This window comes from Thunnus albacares, chromosome 16 (genome assembly GCF_914725855.1).
Source record: "Thunnus albacares chromosome 16, fThuAlb1.1, whole genome shotgun sequence".
Taxonomy (NCBI): Eukaryota; Metazoa; Chordata; class Actinopteri; order Scombriformes; family Scombridae; genus Thunnus; species Thunnus albacares.
Genome location: NC_058121.1, coordinates 5,507,496 through 5,532,024, shown reverse-complemented (window position 1 = coordinate 5,532,024; position 24,529 = coordinate 5,507,496). Strand labels below are relative to the sequence as shown.

General features: G+C 40.1%; 3 protein-coding genes and 2 pseudogenes across 4 annotated transcripts; 2 read left to right on the top strand and 3 right to left on the bottom strand.

Annotated features, from left to right (window-relative positions):
- Positions 1-1,803: 1,803 nt before the first annotated feature.
- arv1 (ARV1 homolog, fatty acid homeostasis modulator) lies at positions 1,804-10,003 on the bottom strand. 2 transcript variants are annotated; one of them, XM_044329670.1, is made up of 5 exons: positions 9,825-10,000; positions 8,780-8,899; positions 8,396-8,549; positions 7,256-7,480; positions 1,804-5,674 (listed from the first exon to the last, which is right to left on the bottom strand). In XM_044329670.1, the coding sequence occupies exons 1-5, from the start codon at positions 9,918-9,920 to the stop codon at positions 5,547-5,549; spliced, it is 723 nt and encodes a 240-aa protein (XP_044185605.1). In that variant the 5' UTR covers positions 9,921-10,000; the 3' UTR covers positions 1,804-5,546. The 2 variants fall into 2 exon arrangements, with proteins under 2 accessions (XP_044185605.1, XP_044185606.1); XM_044329671.1 differs by lacking the exon at positions 1,804-5,674 and adding an exon at positions 5,925-6,055 and having other exon boundaries at positions 9,825-10,003.
- Positions 10,004-12,329: 2,326 nt separating this feature from the next.
- Positions 12,330-13,208, bottom strand: LOC122965617 (trace amine-associated receptor 1-like). The gene is made up of 2 exons (XM_044329775.1): positions 12,986-13,208; positions 12,330-12,913 (listed from the first exon to the last, which is right to left on the bottom strand). The coding sequence occupies exons 1-2, from the start codon at positions 13,206-13,208 to the stop codon at positions 12,330-12,332; spliced, it is 807 nt and encodes a 268-aa protein (XP_044185710.1).
- Positions 13,209-13,262: 54 nt separating this feature from the next.
- On the top strand, positions 13,263-16,487 carry LOC122965615 (annotated as a pseudogene).
- Positions 16,488-18,458: 1,971 nt separating this feature from the next.
- Positions 18,459-19,337, bottom strand: LOC122965614 (trace amine-associated receptor 1-like). Its single transcript, XM_044329774.1, has 2 exons — positions 19,111-19,337; positions 18,459-19,038 (listed from the first exon to the last, which is right to left on the bottom strand). Exons 1-2 carry the CDS (start codon positions 19,335-19,337, stop codon positions 18,459-18,461), a joined length of 807 nt encoding a protein of 268 aa, XP_044185709.1.
- A 263-nt stretch (positions 19,338-19,600) lies between these two features.
- Positions 19,601-23,281, top strand: LOC122965613 (annotated as a pseudogene).
- Positions 23,282-24,529: the final 1,248 nt, after the last annotated feature.

Sequence of the window (24,529 nt, the reverse complement as noted above, 5' to 3'; positions counted from 1 at the left end):
GAAAATGGGTCATTTCAACTCCATATGTGTTGCAGGTTTTCAGGTGGTGTGTCATGTTAAATTAGGAACTAATTAACAGTGATTAGTAGGATACTGTATACTGAGCATTTACATATCCTGTTGCAATTAACCAGTGATGTAACTAAGTATATTTACTCTATTTTTAAAGGAGCTTTACTGAGTATTTCCATTTTATGCTACTTAATTAGAATCAGAATCATCTTTATTAGCCAAGTATGTTTAAACATACAAGGAATTTGACTCCAGTTTAGTGCTACTAGTACTAGTATTTAGTGCGAATTACTGTATAGTATATAAATAGTACATAAAATAAGTAGAATTAGCTCCACCCCAACCAGCTATAACATTAAAATGCTGCTTACATATTAATGCGTCAGTAATGGCAATAGTATAATACTGACATAATGAAAAAAAGTGCATTTTTCTAATAATATTTACATACTTTCACTTAAGTAAATGTTTAATGCCTTTTAAGACTTGAAACAGAGTATTTTTTGCATATTGTGCAACTTTTACTTAAGTAAAGAATCTGAATATCTGAATACTTCTTCCACCACTGTAGCCTAAGTAATCCACTGTCACCATAGCAACCCTTACATATAGTATGTGGCAGTATAAAAAAAAAAGGAACATTAAGTCAGTCAAAACAAATGAAATCTGGTCTTATGTCTCTCCCTGGAACACAAACCAATAAGCTTCGGACTCAAACCGCCAGCAGCGAATGAAAGAACAACACCAGCCCTATATATCAGAAAACAAGTGTTCATTTAAAAGCTTTCTAAAGGGGCTTTTGATATTTCATTTGCGTGGAGGCTTTCTATACAGACAGTTGTGCAGTGTGCATCATTTGAAGCCCATGTGGCTTTTCTCTCTCTCTCTCTCTCTGCTGTGTGCTCCGGTCTCGTGCTGCCTGTCTAAGCGTCTGTTGGGAGATTAGAGCAGATTAACATAATCTTGACTGAGAGAGCAAATCCAAGGTGCACATCACTCTCTCCACAGGAAGGGAGGGGTTGCGACAGACTGCCGCATCCGAAGGCTTGTGGAAAGGCTCGTCTGTCACAATAACACAGACATACGTGAAAGCTGTGCTTCCAATGATTTAGATGGAAAACTCATGTCTGATTTCTGATCTTTTGTCAATAAATATTAAACGAATCATCTTTTTCTCTGTGAAACATCTCCAAGGTTCAATTTCTATTATACTGTGTTCCTCTGTACCACATAGAGGTAGTAATCTAGAAATACTGTTCAACATGAAGCCAAGTCTCCTGTTAATCTAAAAGAGAAATCTGACCTGTCTCCTTTCCTGTATGACTTGTAGAAGATGTTCTTAAACTGTGTTTTATCTCAGACTACAATGATTCATGACAGATGCCCTGATACTTTCATTGTAGTGCACCACAAATGTGTTTTTTCAGTATGTGGTTATTTTGTGTTCTATGGTGGTAGGAAGTTGTTTTGGTGTTGCCCATATGACCCACATTAGTATCTGTTTGATTGTATATCTGTGTATAGTTCTCTAGATGCATTCATTTAGGGGAGTTTAATGTTGGGAAGTGGCCCTGTGAGGTCTATGATTACAGGCAGCCACTTGGTGCACCTGATGGTAATAAGTTGATTGACACTCATTGTTGGTGTAAAGTTTAAAGGATCCAACCACAAAACAGAAGGAAAGGAGAGTTGCACACTGAAGAAGGCATAGCTGAAACATTGGTGCATTTTTTTTACACGCTGTGCTGAAGTTTGATGAAGAAATAAAAGGAACAATCTAACTTTGCCTTGGAGGTTTTAACATTTTTTATTCATACAAAAACCCCAATAAAACAAAAGCACTGTCATTGTTCCTGTCAGTCACACAGCAAATCCAACACAAAGCTTAATTACTTGAATATACAAGTGAAACTATTTCACAGCTCTGCACAGTTTGTGCTGTTTGCACTTCATGTCCCATCAGCTCTTGTATTTGGGTGTAGATAATAGAGGACTGATACAGTAGATGACACGTTGCATCAACTATGACTTCCAGTCTGTACTCACTGGGTAAAATAACCATCAACATGAACAAAAATCTGTTGAGATGTCGTGATTTTTAAGTTATGCGAGTTCACACAACCTATAACGATGACTGTTTTGTCCCAGGAGGATAAACTGACCCTCCAACCAACTCCTCTATTTTTCTTGCACTCCAGTCCTGGTAAATGGATGTGAGGCGACTGCTGTTACAGTAATCTGATTAGTCAGACTCAGATTAAACTGCTGCATGCCTCAGTAATTGACCAACACTTTCCAGACTCCACATTTAGAAACTCTCTCACAGGGTTTGTTCACAAAGGTTTCATCCAGTGGGAACAAGATACACCAATATATATAACAAGTGTTGATTTTGTGCATCTCCCACTGACATTTTGCAGTGGATTTGTAAAAACATGAGTGTATCTATGGCAGAATGAGATGCTGTTATGTTGTTGAGGTAGGTGGAGTTAGAATTTAAGATGATCCAGACTGCATTTATCTCCACACAGACTGGAGCAGGGACCCACCCAGGGTGAGCACACCTAACAAAACATTCCACATGCATGTGCTGTCTCCTCAGCTATTCACAAGCCTACACATACAAACCATCATGTACAAATCTGAGCAATCACTTTAAAATGAAAAACATTTTATTTTCCCTTTTCATACCTTTGTATGATGGGCATTTCAGAGTGTACATGACAGCATGTGGCAAACTCGCTCTGCAAGTTTTTTACATTATTTATCACAGAATGTGTGTATCCCTGCCAACATTTCAAGGCTTGTCTTTAATAGAAAGCCACAGCTATTTGAACATTATTTCTCCTTTGACATTTGCAAAAAAAAAAAAAAAAAGTTACAAATACAAAGGCACAGGTAAGACACTAACAGTAAGGATTTACTTTTGAAAATCACAGAATATTTATGATCTTCTTTTCATATAGGTTTAGAAACAACAAAGCAACAAATGTGGGAGATATTCTATCCCACTGGCGGCTGCTCAAGTGAATTTCACAATTGAGAAAGTTTGTTGTTTAAAGGTGCTAAATGTAATATTTTAACATAAATACCTTTTGATAAATTCCCAAAACTTCTCTTCTTTGTTGAGAAGACTAGCATTAATATTACTGCACTGACATTAATGTTATACTTTAAATTGTGCGTGTGTTGAAAGAGAAGTATGATCTGCTAGAGCAGCTTTAAACATCCTAACAGCAAGACGGTGCTGCACTTAAACCACAATGTGTTGTTAATGGCAGAAAAATATAAACGTCTCTTCTTTTAACTTAAAAAAAAACACACGAGACATGGAGCACTAATGATAACAGTGATATCAGATGGAATAAAACAATTGTTTTCGGTAATTAAACCAGGGTATCACTGTTAAATTGATGATATATTGATGCTACGTGCAGCACTGAATGTATCTCATCATCTGCGATGTTATCATTCAATCCAGCAGGGTGAGTCCTCTCCCAGCACAGCTGCCACAGATGGTTTTGTTCAGAAGGAATTCTGTCTTTCGTCACGTGCCCGGCTTTGCTGCACTTCATAATAACGCCACAACTCCTGCAAAGACCCCTGGGGGCCGAGGCAGGTTCGGCTGCCCTTTATAAGTAACTGTGGTGAGAACATACCGCTCATTCCACAGACACTCAGCCTGCTGCGGACGTTTGTTTTACTGACTGAACATTGCTCTGTTTACAGACACACTCCGCATTCCAGGGCCAGTAGGTGGATGTTTACCTGCTGCAGTCAGTCAACATGTTGATTATGATAACAAATATTGTAAATCAGATGTCGCGTCTGACGCCTACAGCGGTTTGGTGTTAAAGAATTTTATGCAACATTCTGTAAAACCTGCCTCAGCCTGCCTTAAAGCAGCAACTGACCAACTAATAAGAATCTCAGTAGTGAGTCTCAGTGCTCCGAGCTGCTCTAAATGTTATTTCAGTGGCTTCACTGTGACAAAAGTAAATAATTTTGGTATGAGAATCATTAAATTTACTCAAAATTGAATGAACAGTCAATTAGTCAAGATAAGTCAGAAATGTCAATCAGCAACAGTTTTGATTATCAAAATAATCATTTCTGCTGCTAGTCTCAGTTTTATATCACTGCAAATTAAATATTTTGGGGTTTTGGACAATTGGTCGGACAAAACAAGAAATTTGGAGACATCACTTTGAGTTCTGGTATGTGTGGGGGGCATTTTGATGATGATGATGATGATGATGATGATGAGAATAATCGTTAGCTGCAGTTCTAATAGTACAAATATCAAAACAAAATATTGGTTACTGACAGCAATTTTTAACATCAGCTTCCTCACTTCTATCTGGAGCTGCAACGATTAATCGATCAATCAATGAATCGATTAGTTGCCAACTATTAAATCAATTGCCAACTATTTTGATAATTGATTATTCATTTTGAGTCTTTTTTTCCCATCTAAATCATTTCTGATTCTAGCTTCTCAAATGTGAATATTTTCTGTTTTTTCCTCTAACAGTAAACGGAATATGTTTGGGTCGTGGACTGTTGGTTGGGAGAAGGACGTCACCTTGGACTGTGGGAAACAGACATTTTTCACCTTTTTCTGACATTTTATGGACCAAACAACTAATGGATTAAATCAAGAAAATAATCAACAGATTATTCCAAAAATGAAAATAATCGTTAGTTGCAGCTCTACGTCTATCACATTGGCACATACAGTTTATAATCTTTTAGCACAGAAATAAACAATGTGAAAGTCAGTAATACAGCACTTATCAACTTATGTCTCCTCACATTTCCACCATGTGTGTTTATGTTTATCTGTGTGTGTGTGTGTGTGTGTGTGTGTGTGTGTGTACATGTGTGAATTAAGGTAAAAATTTCAGCAATGAGCTGAAGAATGCGGAGTGTTGGCTGCGTCTTGTCCAAACAGAGAAGTGGTTATTGTCAAATTACAACCTCAGGGTCTGTGTTTGTGTCATTCTTTAGAGAGCAGCACTGGAATTAGAGCACGTGTAACAGTAATTTAGATCAGCGGACATTCCCATGGCTGTACCTCCTTCTCTTGGGCTTTCTGTGTAAAGTAAGCTGTTCTTGGAATTTCAACTTGGGAGCGTGTTTTCCATATTAAAAACCAAACTGAAAAACAAGATGAGAGCCACTGGCACTTCCTCTGTATCCTTCCAAACAACAGATGTTTTTTGTTTTTTTTCTCTTTTCTCAACTACTTAAGTCTTTGCTGCCTTTCTATGTGCCTTGTAAGTTAAAAGCATCTCTAACATTTTCTTAGAAATAAATATCTCTTCTGCTGCGTTCTGCCTGCGACTGAGCAGTGTCACACTGACTCAATCTGCAACCAGTTCATACAGGCTTTTCATTTGGCCAGTGTCACCATGCAGCATGTTTTCTACTGTTTATGTTATGAAGGTTCATTGCCTCACAAGTTGGTTTTAGCATCCTCCATCACTTGTTTGTCCCTGAGATAACTGACACATGTCTGAGTCTGATGACATTCAGTCAAATGTCATCACGTCCTGGATGCTCCATGGAAGCCTGGTAACAGCCTGAGCCATGCAGGTCTCTGACAGCAGGCCTACACACACAGCCATCAGCGACACTCGTCTGCTGCTGTTCAAGATCACTGGAGAAGAGACAGAGGGGAGAGAAAGGGGAGACGAGTTAAGTTGTAAATACACACTTTTCATAGACAAAACCTGCACCTGTATTCACAAATGATCACCAAGCACGCTAGAGGGCCTTTCCTGCAACAAGACATTCAGTGAGAATATGATTTTAAACTTCAATGACACAAAGTACAGCAGTTAAAAGATTGGATACTCCAGTACACTTGGCATCAGACATACTGTAATGTTTGTTCTTTATTAATATGAAGTACAGCGACTCCTCATTAGAGCATCAGACCATAAAATCACTCAACAACATCTCATTGTTTGCTGCTTGCAGGGTAGTTGCCAAATACAACAGTCTGATTTATGTTCCCAGAGCTGCTTCTGATGAAACACTGAAACAACAAGAGAAACGTGGACCAAAACCTTTTTTGTTATATAACACATTTATCTCCAGTGTCTGGGTTCTCTGTAGTCTGGAGCACACGAGCAGGGAGATGTTTAAACAAAGGGGGAGTTAGTTGCCACCTGCTGGTGCTTGAAAATATTATTTGAAGAATGAAGTACATTCCTAATGTCTCACAATGTATAAACACAAGAAGTTGTGAAAGTTTATGAGGAATGTTTCTCAAAATGGGGTATTTTCTTGGTCAATATTGGGTGCATTTGAAAATGTCTTGATCCTAACATTAAGATTGACATAACATCCACAAATACAGTGTGTGACATGTGTTGTCTTAGATGTTTAGATTAGTAGATGTTAGCACCATTGGTCATGTGATTGACTTTTGTAGTATAATCTGATTTTTGTTTTTTTTTGCATTTCCTCATCAATTTGAAGCTGTTTAAGCACTTGAGTGAATTGTTGTCTTCAGTTTTAAATGATGTGTAAGTGTATACATATGTTTGCAGTCTGTGTACATAAATATATGCTGTGCATGTATGTGAATATGTACTGTGTCTATTAATTAATTATTATTATTTTCTTTCTTTTGTTATTTTTTTGTCTTGTTTTTATGACTTTTAGACTGAAATCAATCCATTATGATAAATCATTGTATTGTGATGTGGGTGTAAAATGTGCTACGAAACCTTTCCAGCGATGCTAAAACCCTCCAACAAAATTGTTCCGTAATGGTTCTAAAGATGTTTTCCACAATTTTAAGAGCAATATTTTTTTTGGAAAAGCACTACTGTGCAGTATGTTTAATATACTGAACATTCAAAATGATTGTTTGTATGTTCCATAAGCTCCCATTCAGTATTTTAAATGTAAACAGTTGAGAAATATATACAATATCAACATCCGTTTCCAGAGACAATGTCTGAGTAATTCTGTCAACACATTGTCAACAGTGTTCATGGGGACTTGATTCTCAATACAAAGTAGTTCCAAAGAAACCTGTTCATAGTGATCCATGGATTATCCAGAGTAAAATGGACTTTGTTTTAGGAAAAATGTTCCTGTTGAATATTTTAAATGTATTTTTCAATGCAGTAAGTGCCACAAACTAAACTCCACTGACCCCCGTCGTACTGAGGTGGATGCAGAACGTTGGGTTTATCAAAACCTGAGCAAATAAAATAAAACTAACCTCTGATAGCCTGTGAGTTTGAGGTGAGCACAAACAGCTTGATGAAGCCCAGACAGAGCGGGGAGTAGTCGTGCTCCCAGATGACAGCAGGGATGAGGAGGACCTTGCCGTAGCAGGACAGCAGCAGGGCTCTGAGGAGCAGGCTGAGCTCTACGGTCCTACCCTGAAGACGACCCACCACCACCCAGAGGAACCACAGCACGCTGCAGCAGAACGCTGACAGCTCTGCAGGACGAACACAGACATTTGTGAAACTCACAAACCACATTAAACAGCATAGATAGATGTATTTTATTTATACTGTACTCCTGTTCCAAAAGACATCAGATAAAGACAAAACTGTAACTCTATATGGATATGGAGTGCTGCTGATAAGATTAGTCCATTAATAGAAAATGAATTAATTCAATTTTTTTTAATTTTACAAAGCTATTTAAACAAGCAGAAATGCTGAACTTTCTCTGGTTAATGTTAAGACATTGCTTACTACTCTGGGAACTTGTGATTGGATTTTTTAACTATTTTAGATTAGATTAGATTAATGTTCTATATTTTACTCAAAAATGGTCAACAAATTAATGAATAATAAAAATAATCATTAGTTGGAGCCCTACTGCAGGTTTAACAAAAACCATAGATTGACAAAGACTATTCTGACACGATCGATTGTTTTAGGGCTGCAACTAACAATTATTTTCTTGATTAATCAATTAGTCGTTTGGTCCATGAAATGTCAGAAAATGGTGAAAAAGCCCCTTTTGTCCCGACCAACAATCCAGGTATTCAGTTTACTATCATAGAGGATTAAAGAAACCAGAAAATATTCACATTTGTGAAGGTGGAACCAGAGAATTTGGACTTTTTTTCTGAAAAAAATTACTTGGTGATTAATTGAATACTGTAGTTAGCAACTAATCAATTAATCGACTAACTGTTGCTGCTCTAAATTGTTTAAAAACTTTTTTCAAGTAAAATTAACGAAAAACATCAATTTTTTGGACACACATCTGATGATGACGACAATATTGACACCATCCACGTGTTCCCATTTGATTGATGGCTCCATGCTAACAGCAGCACACACTGTGACAGTGTAACAAACAGCATCTGTCTAACAGATCTGCGGTCTTATTCTCTTACCGAGGGCAGCCAATCCAAACATGCCGTAGAACTCCCATTCCTTGGTGTACCTGATGATGTCAGCGGGGTCGCTGCTCTGCTCAGAGCCATGGAGCGAAGACCACCTGAGGTAGGCTTCACACAACAGGCAGAACACACACAACTTCCAGTGGATCTGGGGAGGTTGACAGAGAAAAAATGTACAATCACGCTTATATGTGAAATATATCTAAACGTACGTAAACAGCACATGTGTGAGTGTGATACAAACACTGACAGTATAAGATGATTTGTACTTTTGATAACTTCCTCTAAAGGCCATGTTATGAACACAGAACAACCCTTTTAAAGTTGTAGTGACTAGGTTAGATGGGCAAGAAAGTTCAAATCATTGAGGATACTTACATCCAAGCTTGTGTTGAACAAAATGTGTCTGAAAGCCTGCGTCTTGCACAAAATGGCATCAATCAGGATGATAACTGGATCATATTCTATGTACTTGTCCACTGGCTTCTGGCAAGACTCCTAGAGAGAAGAAAAGACACACAGGCGAAGTCAACTGCAGCTACTAAATAATAAGTTCATCTGTAATTTCCATGTTGCTGCTTGGAGATTACACTAGTAGCATTAAAGTTATTGTCCTGATACTTCATGGGACTACTGACTATTAAAAGATCCCCTTCAAATGTGCTTTCATATAAGTGATGTGGGCAAAAATCCACAGTGTGTTATTGTGTGCAAAAATGTATTTCAAAGTTGATGTGAAGCTTATATGAGGCTTCAGCAGTCTGAGATAGTCATATCAAGTGGATATCTGACACATTTACACACACATTTTTAGCATCAAATTCTCTCTTTGTGTTTCCCTGTTGAGCTGCAGTGGAAGTAAAGTAACAAAAAGAGGGACTTTGGCACTAAAAAGACTGTAATGTTGAGAGATATCTACTTGATTTGGATGCTGGAGCTTCATATTAGCTTCAGATAAACTTTTAAATAAAATACATGGCCTCAATCACTTACACTGTAAATGCATTATGAAGAGATCTTCTAATGGTCAGTATGAACAGGAGGAATGATTTCAGCAAGAAAAACCTGTTTCAATGTTCATCTGGGCTCCTGGCTGTTGTTTTAAGACAGACTTGAAAAAATGTGAACTCGTCCTTTAAAGCATGTTGCCCAAGTTGCTTATTTCCTGTAAAGCTACCACATTTAACTACGCAATATTTTGACAACCCGGTGACCTCTGCAAGGAATTTCGCTGGACAATGACTACACAACAAAATGACAAAATTATGTATTACATGTTATGTACATTAACCTAGCTAATTGTATAGCCACTAAAGGCATTTTGTTTTAAAAATGCTTAACAAGAGACTTCGGCAGGTTCGGTACATCTTAGCTAGCATCCCTCTCATTAACAGTAATGTTACGCAAAGCAACTCAAACTCACACATATAGTTATCTTCAGGATCCCGTTACTGTAATCCCTGTGCAACTCCGTCGCTTTTTCATTACATTCAACACACCTATAGACAACTTTCCCCATTCTTCCCTCTGCAAACAGCTACGAAAAGCATGCTAACCATGCTAACCTGTTTAGAAAGACTATCAAACAGGAAGCAGAACAGGTCACAGAATTCTGCCTCCAAAATGAAAGCACAGATGTGTCAGCTTTACTTCCAGCTCAACGTCTGGTGATTGAAGCTGATTTTATCTATTTCTTCTTTGCCGAACTCAGATATTGTACAGTATGTACGGTGAAAGGAACATTAATCCCTTTGCTATTTAATACATGTTTATTGTGGAGCTGTATTATCAGATTATTATACTGCTATGCTGCACAATACTATACTATACTATACTATACTATACTATACTATACTATACTATACTATACTATACTATAAGGCTACAGCTAATGATTTCTTACATTATTCATTAACCTGACAATTATATCCTCATTGCACTATTATTCATTTGGTTTATAAAAGGTCATAAAATAGTGAAACATGGCAATTTTATTGATATGACATATTTCAAGTTTTACAAGTAAGCTCAATGTGCCTTACATTGTAAAATAAAATATAAAAAATATAGGTATAAATATGACAACATAGGTAACATAAGCAGTATAAATATAAGAATACAAGCGTGCATCATACACCCAATGTAAACATACTACAAAGCAATTAAAAACCCAAAAGCAAAAACACCACACAAACAAATAGAATAGAAAGTCCTGCCCTATCCTGTAACCAGCTGCATAAGAAACAAGTGCTACCATACAGGTACACACACACACACACACACACACACACACACACACACACACACACACACACACACAGTAATTAACCATAAGCCTGGGAGAATAGGAAAGTTACTGAATGTAGACACAGCTGTGATGGACCTCAGGTCAGCAGGCAGCTTGTTCCAGAGAGCAGGACCACAGTGACTGAAGGCTCCCTCACCGGATCTGGATCTAATTTTGGGTACAGCTAGAAGACCTCTGCTGATGACCTGAGAGGCAGGTTCTGTTGGTCTGCTGTACAGACTTCCAGCTTTAGCTTCTTCATGTGCCTCTGAGCAGGACACAGTACACATTTTAAATAAAGAATATCGCTTTTTATTCATGTGCAGGTGTTTGTCAAACAAGTAACAGGCTGCAGAGAGAAAATACTGCTGCTCGGGTAGTGATAACTGTGTGCCTTTAGTATTAGAACAGTGCACATGTGTACAGACAAAAACTCCATCAGAAGTCTCTGCAGCTGTGAAAGCCGACTGACAGCTGTGATCATCAGAAACGTACACCGCTTCTTGTGACACTTCAGAGGAAAGTACGTCTGATTTCTCTTAAAACATTTCCTTGTTTCCTCCTTCCTCGCCAGGAAAAGACACAAGTGAGGGAACAATGTGCTGAATCAATCCAGAAGATGGAGCTGTTCTCCACCATATAACTTAGAGCCTCTGACAGGTGAGGGAAATCTACCACCTCTGTTCACACTCAAAAACAGTGGCTGATCATACGGTTGGGCGGTGGTTTGTTGGCAGTAACAGTGACAGATGTCTCCGTGTCTCATACAAGGTTACAGTGTTCAAACGGAAAACAAAACAAGCGCTCCTAGAGGCTACAACAAAAACTGCTGAAGGAAACCGGTGTGAGCTACTAACAGCTGTAAAGTGATGAAAGTCTGCTTAAGTTAGACTATTTCTGAATTTGAGAGGTGAGGCTTACATGTAAATTGTATGCGGGCCTGCACTCAAAACGTTCGGGGTTTAAGCCCTGGCAAAATTGACCTGGCAATGCCTATGACCCATCATGAAACACACCTGCTGCATCCTGGTCAATTAGATAGCTCAACGACCAGTATTGCTATGGGTTTAGGTTTTATTTTTAGAGTGGTTAGCACACACTGCCCTATCCATAAAACATAATCACAACTTGTATCTTGATTATCGTATTATTTTATTTGAATTTTATTTATTAATATATTTGTGACCAATCTTTTTGTCACTCACTTTGGGCTAGTTTGTGACAAATGAGCACTGTTATGGAATTTCAGTAATAAAGGTGGATTCACAAAGAGCAGTTATTGTCAGAGTTTTATTGAACACATGCCAAGCAGTCATTCTTACACTTGTAGACACCTGTCACTGGATGACCTGTCTGACCTGTCAGTTACATACTTTCCTGCTGCACTCTTGTCTGTCACATCAGCAACATCAAACCACAAGATTAAGAGTTTTATCCTAAACACATGTGAGTACAGAACATCAACAGATATGGGAGTACACATCATCTTTCGTGTTAAAATTGTCAACACACATTTTCATTCTAAACACATATATCAGAAAGTATTACCAGATAAGGAACTGATTTTCTAGGACAAGCATATACGGCACATTTCTCAGTATCGGTACATCCACAGACAAATTCAATACTCCAAAGAATCTGTCAATGCAGTTTTGAGTTGGCAAAATCACCTTGGAATATTTTTCCTGAAATGATTATTCTGAGAGCTGATCTGAACCAGCTGTAAAAGAAAGCATAAATTAAAGGATTGAGCAGTGAATTTAACAGTGCAAGCCAATAAACTGCTTCAGTCACAAGAACCATTGAATCATAACCAAGAGAATTAAACATAAAGCAAAGAAAGAATGGAGTCCAGCACATCAGAAAAACTCCCATAACTATAGCCAGAGTTTTGGTGGCCTTGCTCTCCATCTTACTGACAGTTGCTCCAGACTTTGTGCTCTGGATGCTACGTGCCTGTCTCTGTGCCACAAGGAAAATCTTCAAGTAGATACAGAGCATTATGATCAGCGGGAGGTAGGATGAGAAAATCATTCCTATCATGATTGCCAGTGCAACATCGGTTAAACACTTTTCTTTACATTTATCTTGCATCGATCCTGCCATTAAAAAGCCAGTTGTAACAAGACCAGAAACACTCCAGCTCACCAAAATCATAATCACAGCAACACGACCATTTATCTTAGTTCTGTATGTCAGAGGCTGACATACCGCATAATATCTGTCAATGGAAATACAACATAAATTCAGAATGGAAGATGCGGTCAGTGATATGTCAAAGCCGTTTCGTACCTTACAAAACAAATCATCATGATACAGACATGAGCTAAGAGAGAATGCCATGCTGAGGGGAAAGACTACAAGACCAACAAGCAGGTCAGCCACAGCCAGAGACAGGATGAGGTAGTTTGTAGGAGTGTGGAGCTGTTTGAAGTAAATGATGGAGATTATTACAAGAAGGTTTCCACATATTATGACAACAGATAAAGAGCTGAGGCAAATATAAAATAAAATACACATTGTGGAAGCGTTACTTGTCAGTATGTAAGAAACATTATCTATTCCATAGCAGGGATGTACATCATCAACATAAATCCTGTTGAAAGTAGATTCAGGTATCATACTCCTAAGATCCTGAAAATGAAATCATTATTTCTGATTAATGATACACTGGAATGTATAATAATAATAACAATAATATAATAATAATAATAATAATAATAATAATAATAATAATATACATTCAGCAGTATTGGAAAAATACAGACATTATTTTTCTAAAAACAATGAATGTTTCGTCCATGTATACCTACCTCGTATACCCTCAAGTAGTCACTGTGGCGTTGCAGGATGTAGCCTTGACATTTATCTACACTTTTCTCATTACCATAATTAAGACAAACTTTAGTCATCCAATCAGATGTGGGGAAACTGCAGCACAACAAAGATGAATAAAGAAGTGTGTGTTTCTAAAAGATGATGTAAGATTTGATGTATACACTGCAGAGTGTGCTGTATTTCAGTGTTCATGTATTTTTGTTTGTTTTACAAAAACAATCTTTGACAGTGTTATAACTGTCAGATCACTTCAGTTTTTATGTAAGCCTGCAAGACATTGTACATGTGTAGCTTCATATACGCACATATGAGGTTTGACTTCCAAATGGCCTCAACTGACCCAATGGGTTGTGCTGTAATTTCTTAAGATAAGATAAGATAACATAAGATAACATAAGATACAATAAGATAAGATATTACTACAGTGGTTCCCTGGCTTGTATTCTGTATTTCGAGATTAATCTATTGTGCGTTTTTTGATAACATTTCCCCACATTACAAAAAAATGGCTACAATTACTTTTATGTTAGGTTTTTGAACATATTAAAACAGAATAAATAAGTAATAAATATCAAATATCACCATATTAAAAACTCTTTAATATAACGGTAGTCACAGCTGACATGACAACTCACTGTTGCTGGTTGTCATAGTAACATAGTGGTGGAAAGTGACTAAGTACATTTGAGTGCAGAGGGAGTCTGGATTCCAAAAGAAGAGGATTCAAGTAACATCGAGCAGTTTCGCATCATCTCGCTGCTCAGTGTTGAGGGGAAGATCTTATTCAAGATTGTGTCCCAAAAGCTAACTGAATTCCTCTTGAGGAATGGCTACATAGACACCTCAGTACAAAAGGCTCCCCCCTTTTGTAGGAGTACCTGGATGCCTAGAGCACATCGGGGTGGTGACTCAATTGATCCGCGAGGCAAGGGAGAGCAGAGGACATCTGGCAGCACTCTGGCTAGACCTAACCAACGCCTATGGATCCATCCCCCACAAGCCTGTCGAAACAGCCCTGACAAGACATCATGTGCCAGAGACCATCTGAAACCTCATTATGGACTACTACAACAACTTCCGCTTGAGGGTAACATCAGGCTCAATAGCATCTGCCTGGCAACACCTGGAGAAGGGTATAATCACAGGCTGCACAATCTCAGTGCTGCTCTTCTCCCTTGCCATGAACATGATTGTGAAGTCAGCTGAGGTGGAGTGTAGAGGCCCCATGTCAAGATCTGGCACTCGGCAACCCCCTATAAGAGCATTTATGGATGACCTCACAGTGACGGCAACCTCTGTTCCTGGGTGCAGATGGCTCCTCCAGGGGCTCGAACGACTCATCTCATGGGCAAGGATGAGCTTTAAGCCAGCCAAGTCCAGGTCTCTGGTCCTGAAGAAAGGCAGAGTGGCCGATCAGTTCTGCTTTGCCATAGGAGGGACACCAATTCCAATGGTGATCGAAAAACCTACCAAGAGCCTGGGCAAGATTTTTAACAGTTCCTTGAGGGATACAGACGCACTCCAACAAACCAAGAGCAACTTGACATCCTGGCTCACAGCAATAAAGTCGGGGCTCCCAGGAAAATTCAAAGCCTGGATGTACCAACATGGAGTCCTGCCGAGGCTCCTTTGGCCCCTGCTTATCTATGAGGTGCCTATGTCAACTGTGGAGACGCTGGAAAGAACCATCAGTCAGTCTCTGCAGAGGTGGCTTGGGCTCCCTCGGTCCCTTAGCAGCATTGCCCTCTATGGGCATTCCACCAAGCTTCAGCTTCCTATCAGCGGCTTGTCAGAGGAATTCAAGGTTACGCGTGCCAGGGAGGTGATGATAGCCTGACTCCTCTGACGCCAAAGTCGCTGCAGCGGGAATCCTGGTGAAAACTGGAAGGAAGGGGAAGGCACAGGAAGCTACAGCACAGCATCTTGGTTGGCAATGTGGCAGTGGGACGGGCAGGACTTGGTAGTTTTCCCAAACCCTGCTATGACAAAGCCAGAGGAAGGGAGAAACGTCAAATGTTGCAGGATGAGATACGAGCAGAGGTGGAGGAAGACCACCGGACAAAGATAGTCAGCATGTACCAGCAAGGCGCATGGACAAGGTGGGAGCACACTGAACAGCGTAAAATCACCTGGCCAGAGCTCTAGAGATTTGAACCCCAGCACATCAAGTTCCTCATCCAATCCGTATATGACGCTCTCCCAAGTCCAACCAACCTGCACCGTTGGGGCTTAGCAGACACTCTGGCATGCCAACTGTGCCAGAAGAGAGGCACCCTGGAACACATCCTCAGCTGCTGTCCGAAGGCATTGGGAGATGGTCGGTATCGCTGGTGTCATGACCAGGTTCTCAGGGCCCTGGCAGACACAGTTAGTGCAGCGATCATCAGCAGCAAGTACCAGCACACCCCCAAGCAATCCATCACTTTCATCAGAGCTGGGGAGAAAGTACAACATCAGCCAAGTTCCTCCGGAGGGCTTCTCACCACTGCACGGGACTGGAAACTCCAAGTCGACCTGGGAAGGCAGCTCAAGTTCCCAGAACACATCTCAGCCACGTCACTCCGCCCAGACATGGTGTTAACATCAGAGTCAACGAAGCAAGTGGTTCTAGTAGAGCTTACTGTCCCCTGGGAAGACCGGATTGAGGAGGCTAATGAGCGCAAGAGGGCCAAATACGCTGAGCTGGTGTCGGAGTGCAGGAGCAAAGGCTGGAAATCCCGCGGCGAACCAGTTGAGGTCGGGCGCCAGGGTTTCGCTGGCCAGTCATTACGTCGAACCCTCAAACTCCTTGGAGTAAAAGGCCAGCTGTGCAAAAGAGTCATCAAAAACATCATAGAGGCTGCGGAGAAAGCCTCAAGATGGCTGTGGATCCGGAGGGGGGATCCTTGGAGTAGTGGGCCATTTGGACACAAGTCGGGGGCTGATCACCCCTGACTGGGTCGCCGGGGCGAGGGTGTCTGATGATCTAAGACCCGAAACACCCTATGACCTCAGGTTCATCACTGATGATGTGTCCAAGTAGCACCAAGAGGTGTATTCTAGAACTGTGTTTCTCTTTCCTCCTTAATCTTTTTCTTTCAACCTTAAATCAGAAGCAGAACTTCAACTTGTATGGTGTTAATTACAGTATTTATGGACAAACAACACAGCGGGAATACATCAGCAGTCAAGCTATCCAAACTATTAAGCTACATTAACATTACTGTAACAGCAACACCAGGTAAACTGGACGGTTAAACAATAATATCAATTTAAAAGACTTTGGCTCCACTTAAGAGTTTTGCCAGCTACTTGTATTTTTGTTGTATTTTGTCTAACAGATTATTATTTGATGCCGTACATGTCAGTTAATACCATATATGATCCTCTGAACTGATTCATTCGTCTGTCTCATGAAAGCAGCTCCAGTCTACCTGCTAGCTTCAGCACGGAGGATTCGTTTGTTTTATGACCTGCCTAGCACGGGTGAGTGGTGGTTTGTTGGTCCGTGGTAATGTCTCCGTGTCTCATACAAGGTTACAGTGTTCAAACGGAAAAACAAAACGAGCGCTCCTAGAAGCTACAACAGAAACTGCTGAAGGAAACCGGTGTGAGCTACTAACAGCTGTAAAGTGATGAAAGTCTGCGTAAGTTAGACTATTTCTAAATTTGAGAGGTGGCTAAATGGCATCAAACACATAAAGTTTTTTGTTGAGCTTCACATAGGCTTACATGTAAATTTTATGCAGGCCTACAATCAAAACATTCAGGATTTAAACACTGGCAAAATTGACCTGGCAATGCCTATGACCCATCATGAAACACACCTGCTGCATTCTGGTCAATTAGATAACTCCACGACCAGTATTGCTATGGGTTTATTTTTTTTTATTTTTAGAGTGGTTAGCACACACTGCCCTATCCATAAAACATAATCACAACTTATATCTTGATTATCATATTATTTTATTTGAACTTTATTTATTAATATATTTGTGACCAATCTTTTTGTCACTCACTTTGGGCTAGTTTGTGACAAATGAGCACTGTTATGGAATTTCAGTAATAAAGGTGGATTCACAAAGAGCAGTTATTGTCAGAGTTTTATTGAACACATGCCAAGCAGTCATTCTTACACTTGTAGACACCTGTCACTGGATGACCTGTCTGACCTGTCAGTTACATACTTTCCTGCTGCGCTCTTGTCTGTCACATCAGCAACATCAAACCACAAGATTAAGAGTTTTATCCTAAACACATGTGAGTACAGAACATCAACAGATATAAGAGTATCTCATCTTTCAAGTTAAAATTGTCCACACACATTTTGATACTAAACACTTATATCACAAAGTATTACCAGATAAGGAGCTGATTTTCCAGTACAAGCATATACGGCACATACAGTACATATATAAAGCAGCTTCTTCTGTTAGATACAATGCACAATATTGTCTCTGTGATAAAGTGTGTTTAAGCTATTTCCATTATTACATAAACTGAGAGCTCACTATGATGCACCTCTGTCGGTGACTCAGCCAATATTTCACTGCACAGAATACAGCCAGAATGTTAGGTGTTGCTTTCAGGTAGTGGAATCAACATATTTTTTTAATTAAAATGTGATATTTTTAAAGCTTCATTCACATGTAGAATTTTTACAAATATTTCCTATAACATTCATTTGCCTTATTTATTCCTATTTAAACCAACTGTTGATATAATAACACGAAAGCCTTTGTAAAGGAAAATTTCATTGGTAATTTTAACAATTCAGTTATATACATATATATATATATATATATATATATATATATATATATATATATATATATATGTTTCTACAGTGATGATTACAAATAAACCACAATAAACAAACTATTTATTTACTTTCCTTTTTCAGATTTTTTAATCGGTACATCCACAGACAAATTCAGTACTCCAAAGAATCTGTCAATGCAGTTTTGAGTTGGCAAAATCACCTTGGAATATTTTTCCTGAAATGATTATTCTGAGAGCTGATCTGAACCAGCTGTAAAAGAAAGCATAAATGAAAGGATTGAGCAGTGAATTTAACAGTGCAAGCCAATAAACTGCTTCAGTCACAAGAACCATTGAATAATAACCAAGAGAATCAAACATCAAGTAAAGAAATAAAGGAGTCCAGCACATCAGAAAAACTCCCATAACTATAGCCAGAGTTTTTGTGGCCTTGCTCTCCATCTTACTGACAGTTGCTCCAGACTTTGTGCTCTGGATGCTACGTGCCTGTCTCTGTGCCACAAGGAAAATCTTCAAGTAGATACAGAGCATTATGATCAGCGGGAGGTAGAATGAGAAAATCATTCCTATCATGATTGCCAGTGCAACATCGGTTAAACACTTTTCTTTACATTTATCTTGCATCGATCCTGCCATTAAAAAGCCAGTTGTAACAAGACCAGAAACACTCCAGCTCACCAAAATCATAATCACAGCAACACGACCATTTATCTTAGTTCTGTATGTCAGAGGCTGACATACCGCATAATATCTGTCAATGGAAATACAACATAAATTCAGAACAGAAGATGCGGTCAGTGATATGTCAAAGCCATTTCGTAGCTTACAAAACAAATCGTCATGATACAGACATGAGCTAAGAGAGAATGCCATGCTGAGGGGAAAGACTACAAGACCTACAAGCAGGTCAGCCACAGCCAGAGACAGGATGAGGTAGTTTGTAGGAGTGTGGAGCTGTTTGAAGTAAATGATGGAGATTATTACAAGAAGGTTTCCACATATTATGACAACAGATAAAGAGCTGAGGCAAATATAAAATAAAATACACATTGTGGAAGCGTTACTTGTCAGTATGTAAGAAACATTATCTATTCCATAGCAGGGATGTACATCATCAACATAAATCCTGTTGAAAGTAGATTCAGGTATCATACTCCTAAGATCCTGAAAATGAAATCATTATTTCTGATTAATAATACACTGGAATGTATAATAATAATAACAATAATATAATAATAATAATAATATAATACATTCAGCAGTATTGGAAAAATACAGACATTATTTTTCTAAAAACAATGAATGTTTCGTCCATGTATACCTACCTCGTATACCCTCAAGTAGTCACTGTGGCGTTGCAGGATGTAGCCTTGACATTTATCTACACTTTTCTCATTACCATAATTAAGACAAACTTTAGTCATCCAATCAGATGTGGGGAAACTGCAGCACAACAAAGATGAATAAAGAAGTGTGTGTTTCTAAAAGATGATGTAAGATTTGATGTATACACTGCAGAGTGTGCTGTATTTCAGTGTTCATGTATTTTTGTTTGTTTTACAAAAACAATCTTTGACAGTGTTATAACTGTCAGATCACTTCAGTTTTTATGTAAGCCTGCAAGACATTGTACATGTTTAGCTTCATATACGCACATATGAGGTTTGACTTCCAAATGGCCTCAACTGACCCAATGGGTTGTGCGGTAATTTCTTAAGATAAGATAAGGTAACATAAGATAACATAAGATACAATAAGATAAGATATTACTGCAGTGGCTCCCTGGCTTGTATTCTGTATTTCGAGATTAATCTATTGTGCGTTTTTTGATAACATTTCCCCACATTACAAAAAAATGGCTACAATTACTTTTATGTTAGGTTTTTGAACATATTAAAACAGAATAAATAAGTAATAAATATCAAATATCACCATATTAAAAGCTCTTTAATATAAAGGTAGTCACAGCTGACATGACAACTCACTGTTGCTGGTTGTCATAGTAACATAGTGGTGGAAAGTAACTAAGTACATTTACCCAAATACTGTACTTAAGTATAATTTTGAGGTATTTGTACTTTACATGAGTATTTCCATGTGATGCTACTTTATACTTCCACTCCACCACATTTCAGAGGGAAATAGTGTACTTTCTACTCCACTACATTTATCTGACAGCTTTAGTTACCTATCAGATATATATTTTACACATAAAATATTTGATCAGTTTGTTATATATGTATTGTTATAGATTAGACTATTCAACAGTATAAGGTGTTAAAATTAGCTCCATCTTAAAATGCTTTAGTGAAGAAAGCTGAAAGTACAGAGACTGACTGACAAACGTCTGTCTGCTCTGAACATGAACTCAGTGCTTTGTGGTGTTTCAGGAGGAAAACTGCCTCAAATAAACTCTCGTTTTAGTTTCACAGGTTCTCCAAAAGCTTTGAATGAGATCCTGAGATGAAGACAGAAGAAAATACTTTGCTCATTGTTGAAAAAAACATCTTTATTGATTATGTAAAGCTTCAGTATTCTTATCCTTTAGTATTAGCACAGTGCACATGTGTGCAGACACAAACACCATCAGAAGTCTCTACAGCTGTTAAAACTGACTGACAGCTGATCCAGCTGTGATCAGCTGCCACCATCATCAGAAACGTACACCACTTCTTGTGAAGGTCATCTGGCAGAGAGGAAAGGTCGCTACCCAGTGGAGGTTTGCAGAGGGAGTCTGGATTCCAAAAGAAGAGGATTCAAGTAACATCGAGCAGTTTCGCATCATCTCGCTGCTCAGTGTTGAGGGGAAGATCTTATTCAAGATTGTGTCCCAAAAGCTAACTGAATTCCTCTTGAGGAATGGCTACATAGACACCTCAGTACAAAAGGCTCCCCCCTTTTGTAGGAGTACCTGGATGCCTAGAGCACATCGGGGTGGTGACTCAATTGATCCACGAGGCAAGGGAGAGCAGAGGACATCTGGCAGCACTCTGGCTAGACCTAACCAACGCCTATGGATCCATCCCCCACAAGCCTGTCGAAACAGCCCTGACAAGACATCATGTGCCAGAGACCATCTGAAACCTCATTATGGACTACTACAACAACTTCCGCTTGAGGGTAACATCAGGCTCAATAGCATCTGCCTGGCAACACCTGGAGAAGGGTATAATCACAGGCTGCACAATCTCAGTGCTGCTCTTCTCCCTTGCCATGAACATGATTGTGAAGTCAGCTGAGGTGGAGTGTAGAGGCCCCATGTCAAGATCTGGCACTCGGCAACCCCCTATAAGAGCATTTATGGATGACCTCACAGTGACGGCAACCTCTGTTCCTGGGTGCAGATGGCTCCTCCAGGGGCTCGAACGACTCATCTCATGGGCTAGGACAAGCTTTAAGCCAGCCAAGTCCAGGTCTCTGGTCCTGAAGAAAGGCAGAGTGGCCGATCAGTTCTGCTTTGCCATAGGAGGGACACCAATTCCAATGGTGATCGAAAAACCTACCAAGAGCCTGGGCAAGATTTTTAACAGTTCCTTGAGGGATACAGACGCACTCCAACAAACCAAGAGCAACTTGACATCCTGGCTCACAGCAATAAAGTCGGGGCTCCCAGGAAAATTCAAAGCCTGGATGTACCAACATGGAGTTCTGCCGAGGCTCCTTTGGCCCCTGCTTATCTATGAGGTGCCTATGTCAACTGTGGAGACGCTGGAAAGAACCATCAGTCAGTCTCTGCAGAGGTGGCTTGGGCTCCCTCGGTCCCTTAGCAGCATTGCCCTCTATGGGCATTCCACCAAGCTTCAGCTTCCTATCAGCGGCTTGTCAGAGGAATTCAAGGTTACGCGTGCCAGGGAGGTGATGATAGCCTGACTCCTCTGACGCCAAAGTAGCTGCAGCGGGAATCCTGGTGAAAACTGGAAGGAAGTGGAAGGCACAGGAAGCTACAGCACAGCATCTCGGTCGGCAATGTGGCAGTGGGACGGGCAGGACTTGGTAGTTTTCCCAAACCCTGCTATGACAAAGCCAGAGGAAGGGAGAAACGTCAAATGTTGCAGGATGAGATACGAGCAGAGGTGGAGGAAGACCACCGGACAAAGATGGTCAGCATGTACCAGCAAGGCGCATGGACAAGGTGGGAGCACACTGAACAGCGTAAAATCACCTGGCCAGAGCTCTGGAGATTTGAACCCCAGCACATCAAGTTCCTCATCCAATCCGTATATGACGCTCTCCCAAGTCCAACCAACCTGCACCGTTGGGGCTTAGCAGACACTCTGGCATGCCAACTGTGCCAGAAGAGAGGCACCCTGGAACACATCCTCAGCTGCTGTCCGAAGGCATTGGGAGATGGTCGGTATCGCTGGTGTCATGACCAGGTTCTCAGGGCCCTGGCAGACACAGTTAGTGCAGCGATCATCAGCAGCAAGTACCAGCACACCCCCAAGCAATCCATCACTTTCATCAGAGCTGGGGAGAAAGTACAACATCAGCCAAGTTCCTCCGGAGGGCTTCTCACCACTGCACGGGACTGGAAGCTCCAAGTCGACCTGGGAAGGCAGCTCAAGTTCCCAGAACACATCTCAGCCACGTCACTCCGCCCAGACATGGTGTTAACATCAGAGTCAACAAAGCAAGTGGTTCTAGTAGAGCTTACTGTCCCCTGGGAAGACCGGATTGAGGAGGCTAATGAGCGCAAGAGGGCCAAATACGCTGAGCTGGTGTCGGAGTGCAGGAGCAAAGGCTGGAAATCCCGCGGCGAACCAGTTGAGGTGGGGCGCCAGGGTTTCGCTGGCCAGTCATTACGTCGAACCCTCAAACTCCTTGGAGTAAAAGGCTAGCTGTGCAAAAGAGCCATCAAAAACGTCATAGAGGCTGCGGAGAAAGCCTCAAGATGGCTGTGGATCCGGAGGGGGGATCCTTGGAGTAGTGGGCCATTTGGACACAAGTCGGGGGCTGATCACCCCTGACTGGGTCGCCGGGGCGAGGGTGTCTGATGATCTAAGACCCGAAACACCCTATGACCTCAGGTTCATCACTGATGATGTGTCCAAGTAGCACCAAGAGGTGTATTCTAGAACTGTGTTTCTCTTTCCTCCTTAATCTTTTTCTTTCAACCTTAAATCAGAAGCAGAACTTCAACTTGTATGGTGTTAATTACAGTATTTATGGACAAACGACACAGTGGGAATACATCAGCAGTCAAGCTATCCAAACTATCAAGCTACATTAACATTACTGTAACAGCAACACCAGGTAAACTGGACAGTTAAACAATAATATCAATTCAAAAGACTTTGGCTCCACTTAAGAGTTTTGCCAGATACTTGTATTTTTGTTGTATTTTGTCTAACAGATTATTATTTGATGCCATACATGTCAGTTAATACCATATATGATCCTCTGAACTGATTCATTCATCTGTCTCATGAAAGCGGCTCCAGTCTACCTGCTAGCTTCAGCACGGAGGATTCGTTTGTTTTATGACCTGCCTAGCACGGGTGGGCGGTGGTTTGTTGGCCCGTGGTAACAGTAACAGATGTCTCCGTGTCTCATACAAGGTTACAGTGTTCAAACGGAAAACAAAACGAGCGCTCCTAGAAGCTACAACAGAAACTGCTGAAGGAAACCGGTGTGAGCTACTAATAGCTATAAAGTGATGAAAGTCTGCGCAAGTTAGACTATTTCTAAATTTGATAGGTGGCTAAACGGCATCAAACACATAAAGTTTTTTGTCGAGCTTCACATAGGCTTACATGTAAATTTTATGCAGGCCTACAATCAAAACATTCAGGGTTTAAACCCTGGCAAAATTGACCTGGCAATGCCTATGACCCATCATGAAACACACCTGCTGCATCCTGGTCAATTAGATAACTCCACGACCAGTATTGCTATGGGTTTAGGTTTTATTTTTAGAGGGGTTAGCACAAACTGTCCTATCCATAAAACATAATCACAACTTATATCTTGATTATCGTATTATTTTATTTGAACTTTATTTATTAATATATTTGTGACCAATCTTTTTGTCACTCACTTTGGGCTAGTTTGTGACAAATGAGCACTGTTATGGAATTTCAGTAATAAAGGTGGATTCACAAAGAGCAGTTATTGTCAGAGTTTTATTGAACACATGCCAAGCAGTCATTCTTACACTTGTAGACACCTGTCACTGGATGACCTGTCTGACCTGTCAGTTACATACTTTCCTGCTGCGCTCTTGTCTGTCACATCAGCAACAT

Bases quoted from the DNA above. Each gene is read 5' to 3' on its own strand.
- LOC122965614 (XM_044329774.1), bottom strand. From the start codon at position 19,337: ATGTGTATTTTATTTTATATTTGCCTCAGCTCTTTATCTGTTGTCATA. The intron at 19,039-19,110 runs GCTACGAAATGG...TTCCATTGACAG, and splicing joins CATGACGATTTGTTTTGTAA to ATATTATGCGGTATGTCAGC.
- LOC122965617 (XM_044329775.1), bottom strand. From the start codon at position 13,208: ATGTGTATTTTATTTTATATTTGCCTCAGCTCTTTATCTGTTGTCATA. The intron at 12,914-12,985 runs GTAAGGTACGAA...GTATTTCCATTG, and splicing joins GTATCATGATGATTTGTTTT to ACAGATATTATGCGGTATGT.
- arv1 (XM_044329670.1), bottom strand. From the start codon at position 9,920: ATGGGGAAAGTTGTCTATAGGTGTGTTGAATGTAATGAAAAAGCGACG. The intron at 8,550-8,779 runs GTAAGTATCCTC...CAACCTCCCCAG, and splicing joins TGTTCAACACAAGCTTGGAT to ATCCACTGGAAGTTGTGTGT. The intron at 5,675-7,255 runs GTTAGTTTTATT...TCTCTTCTCCAG, and splicing joins AAACTCACAGGCTATCAGAG to TGATCTTGAACAGCAGCAGA.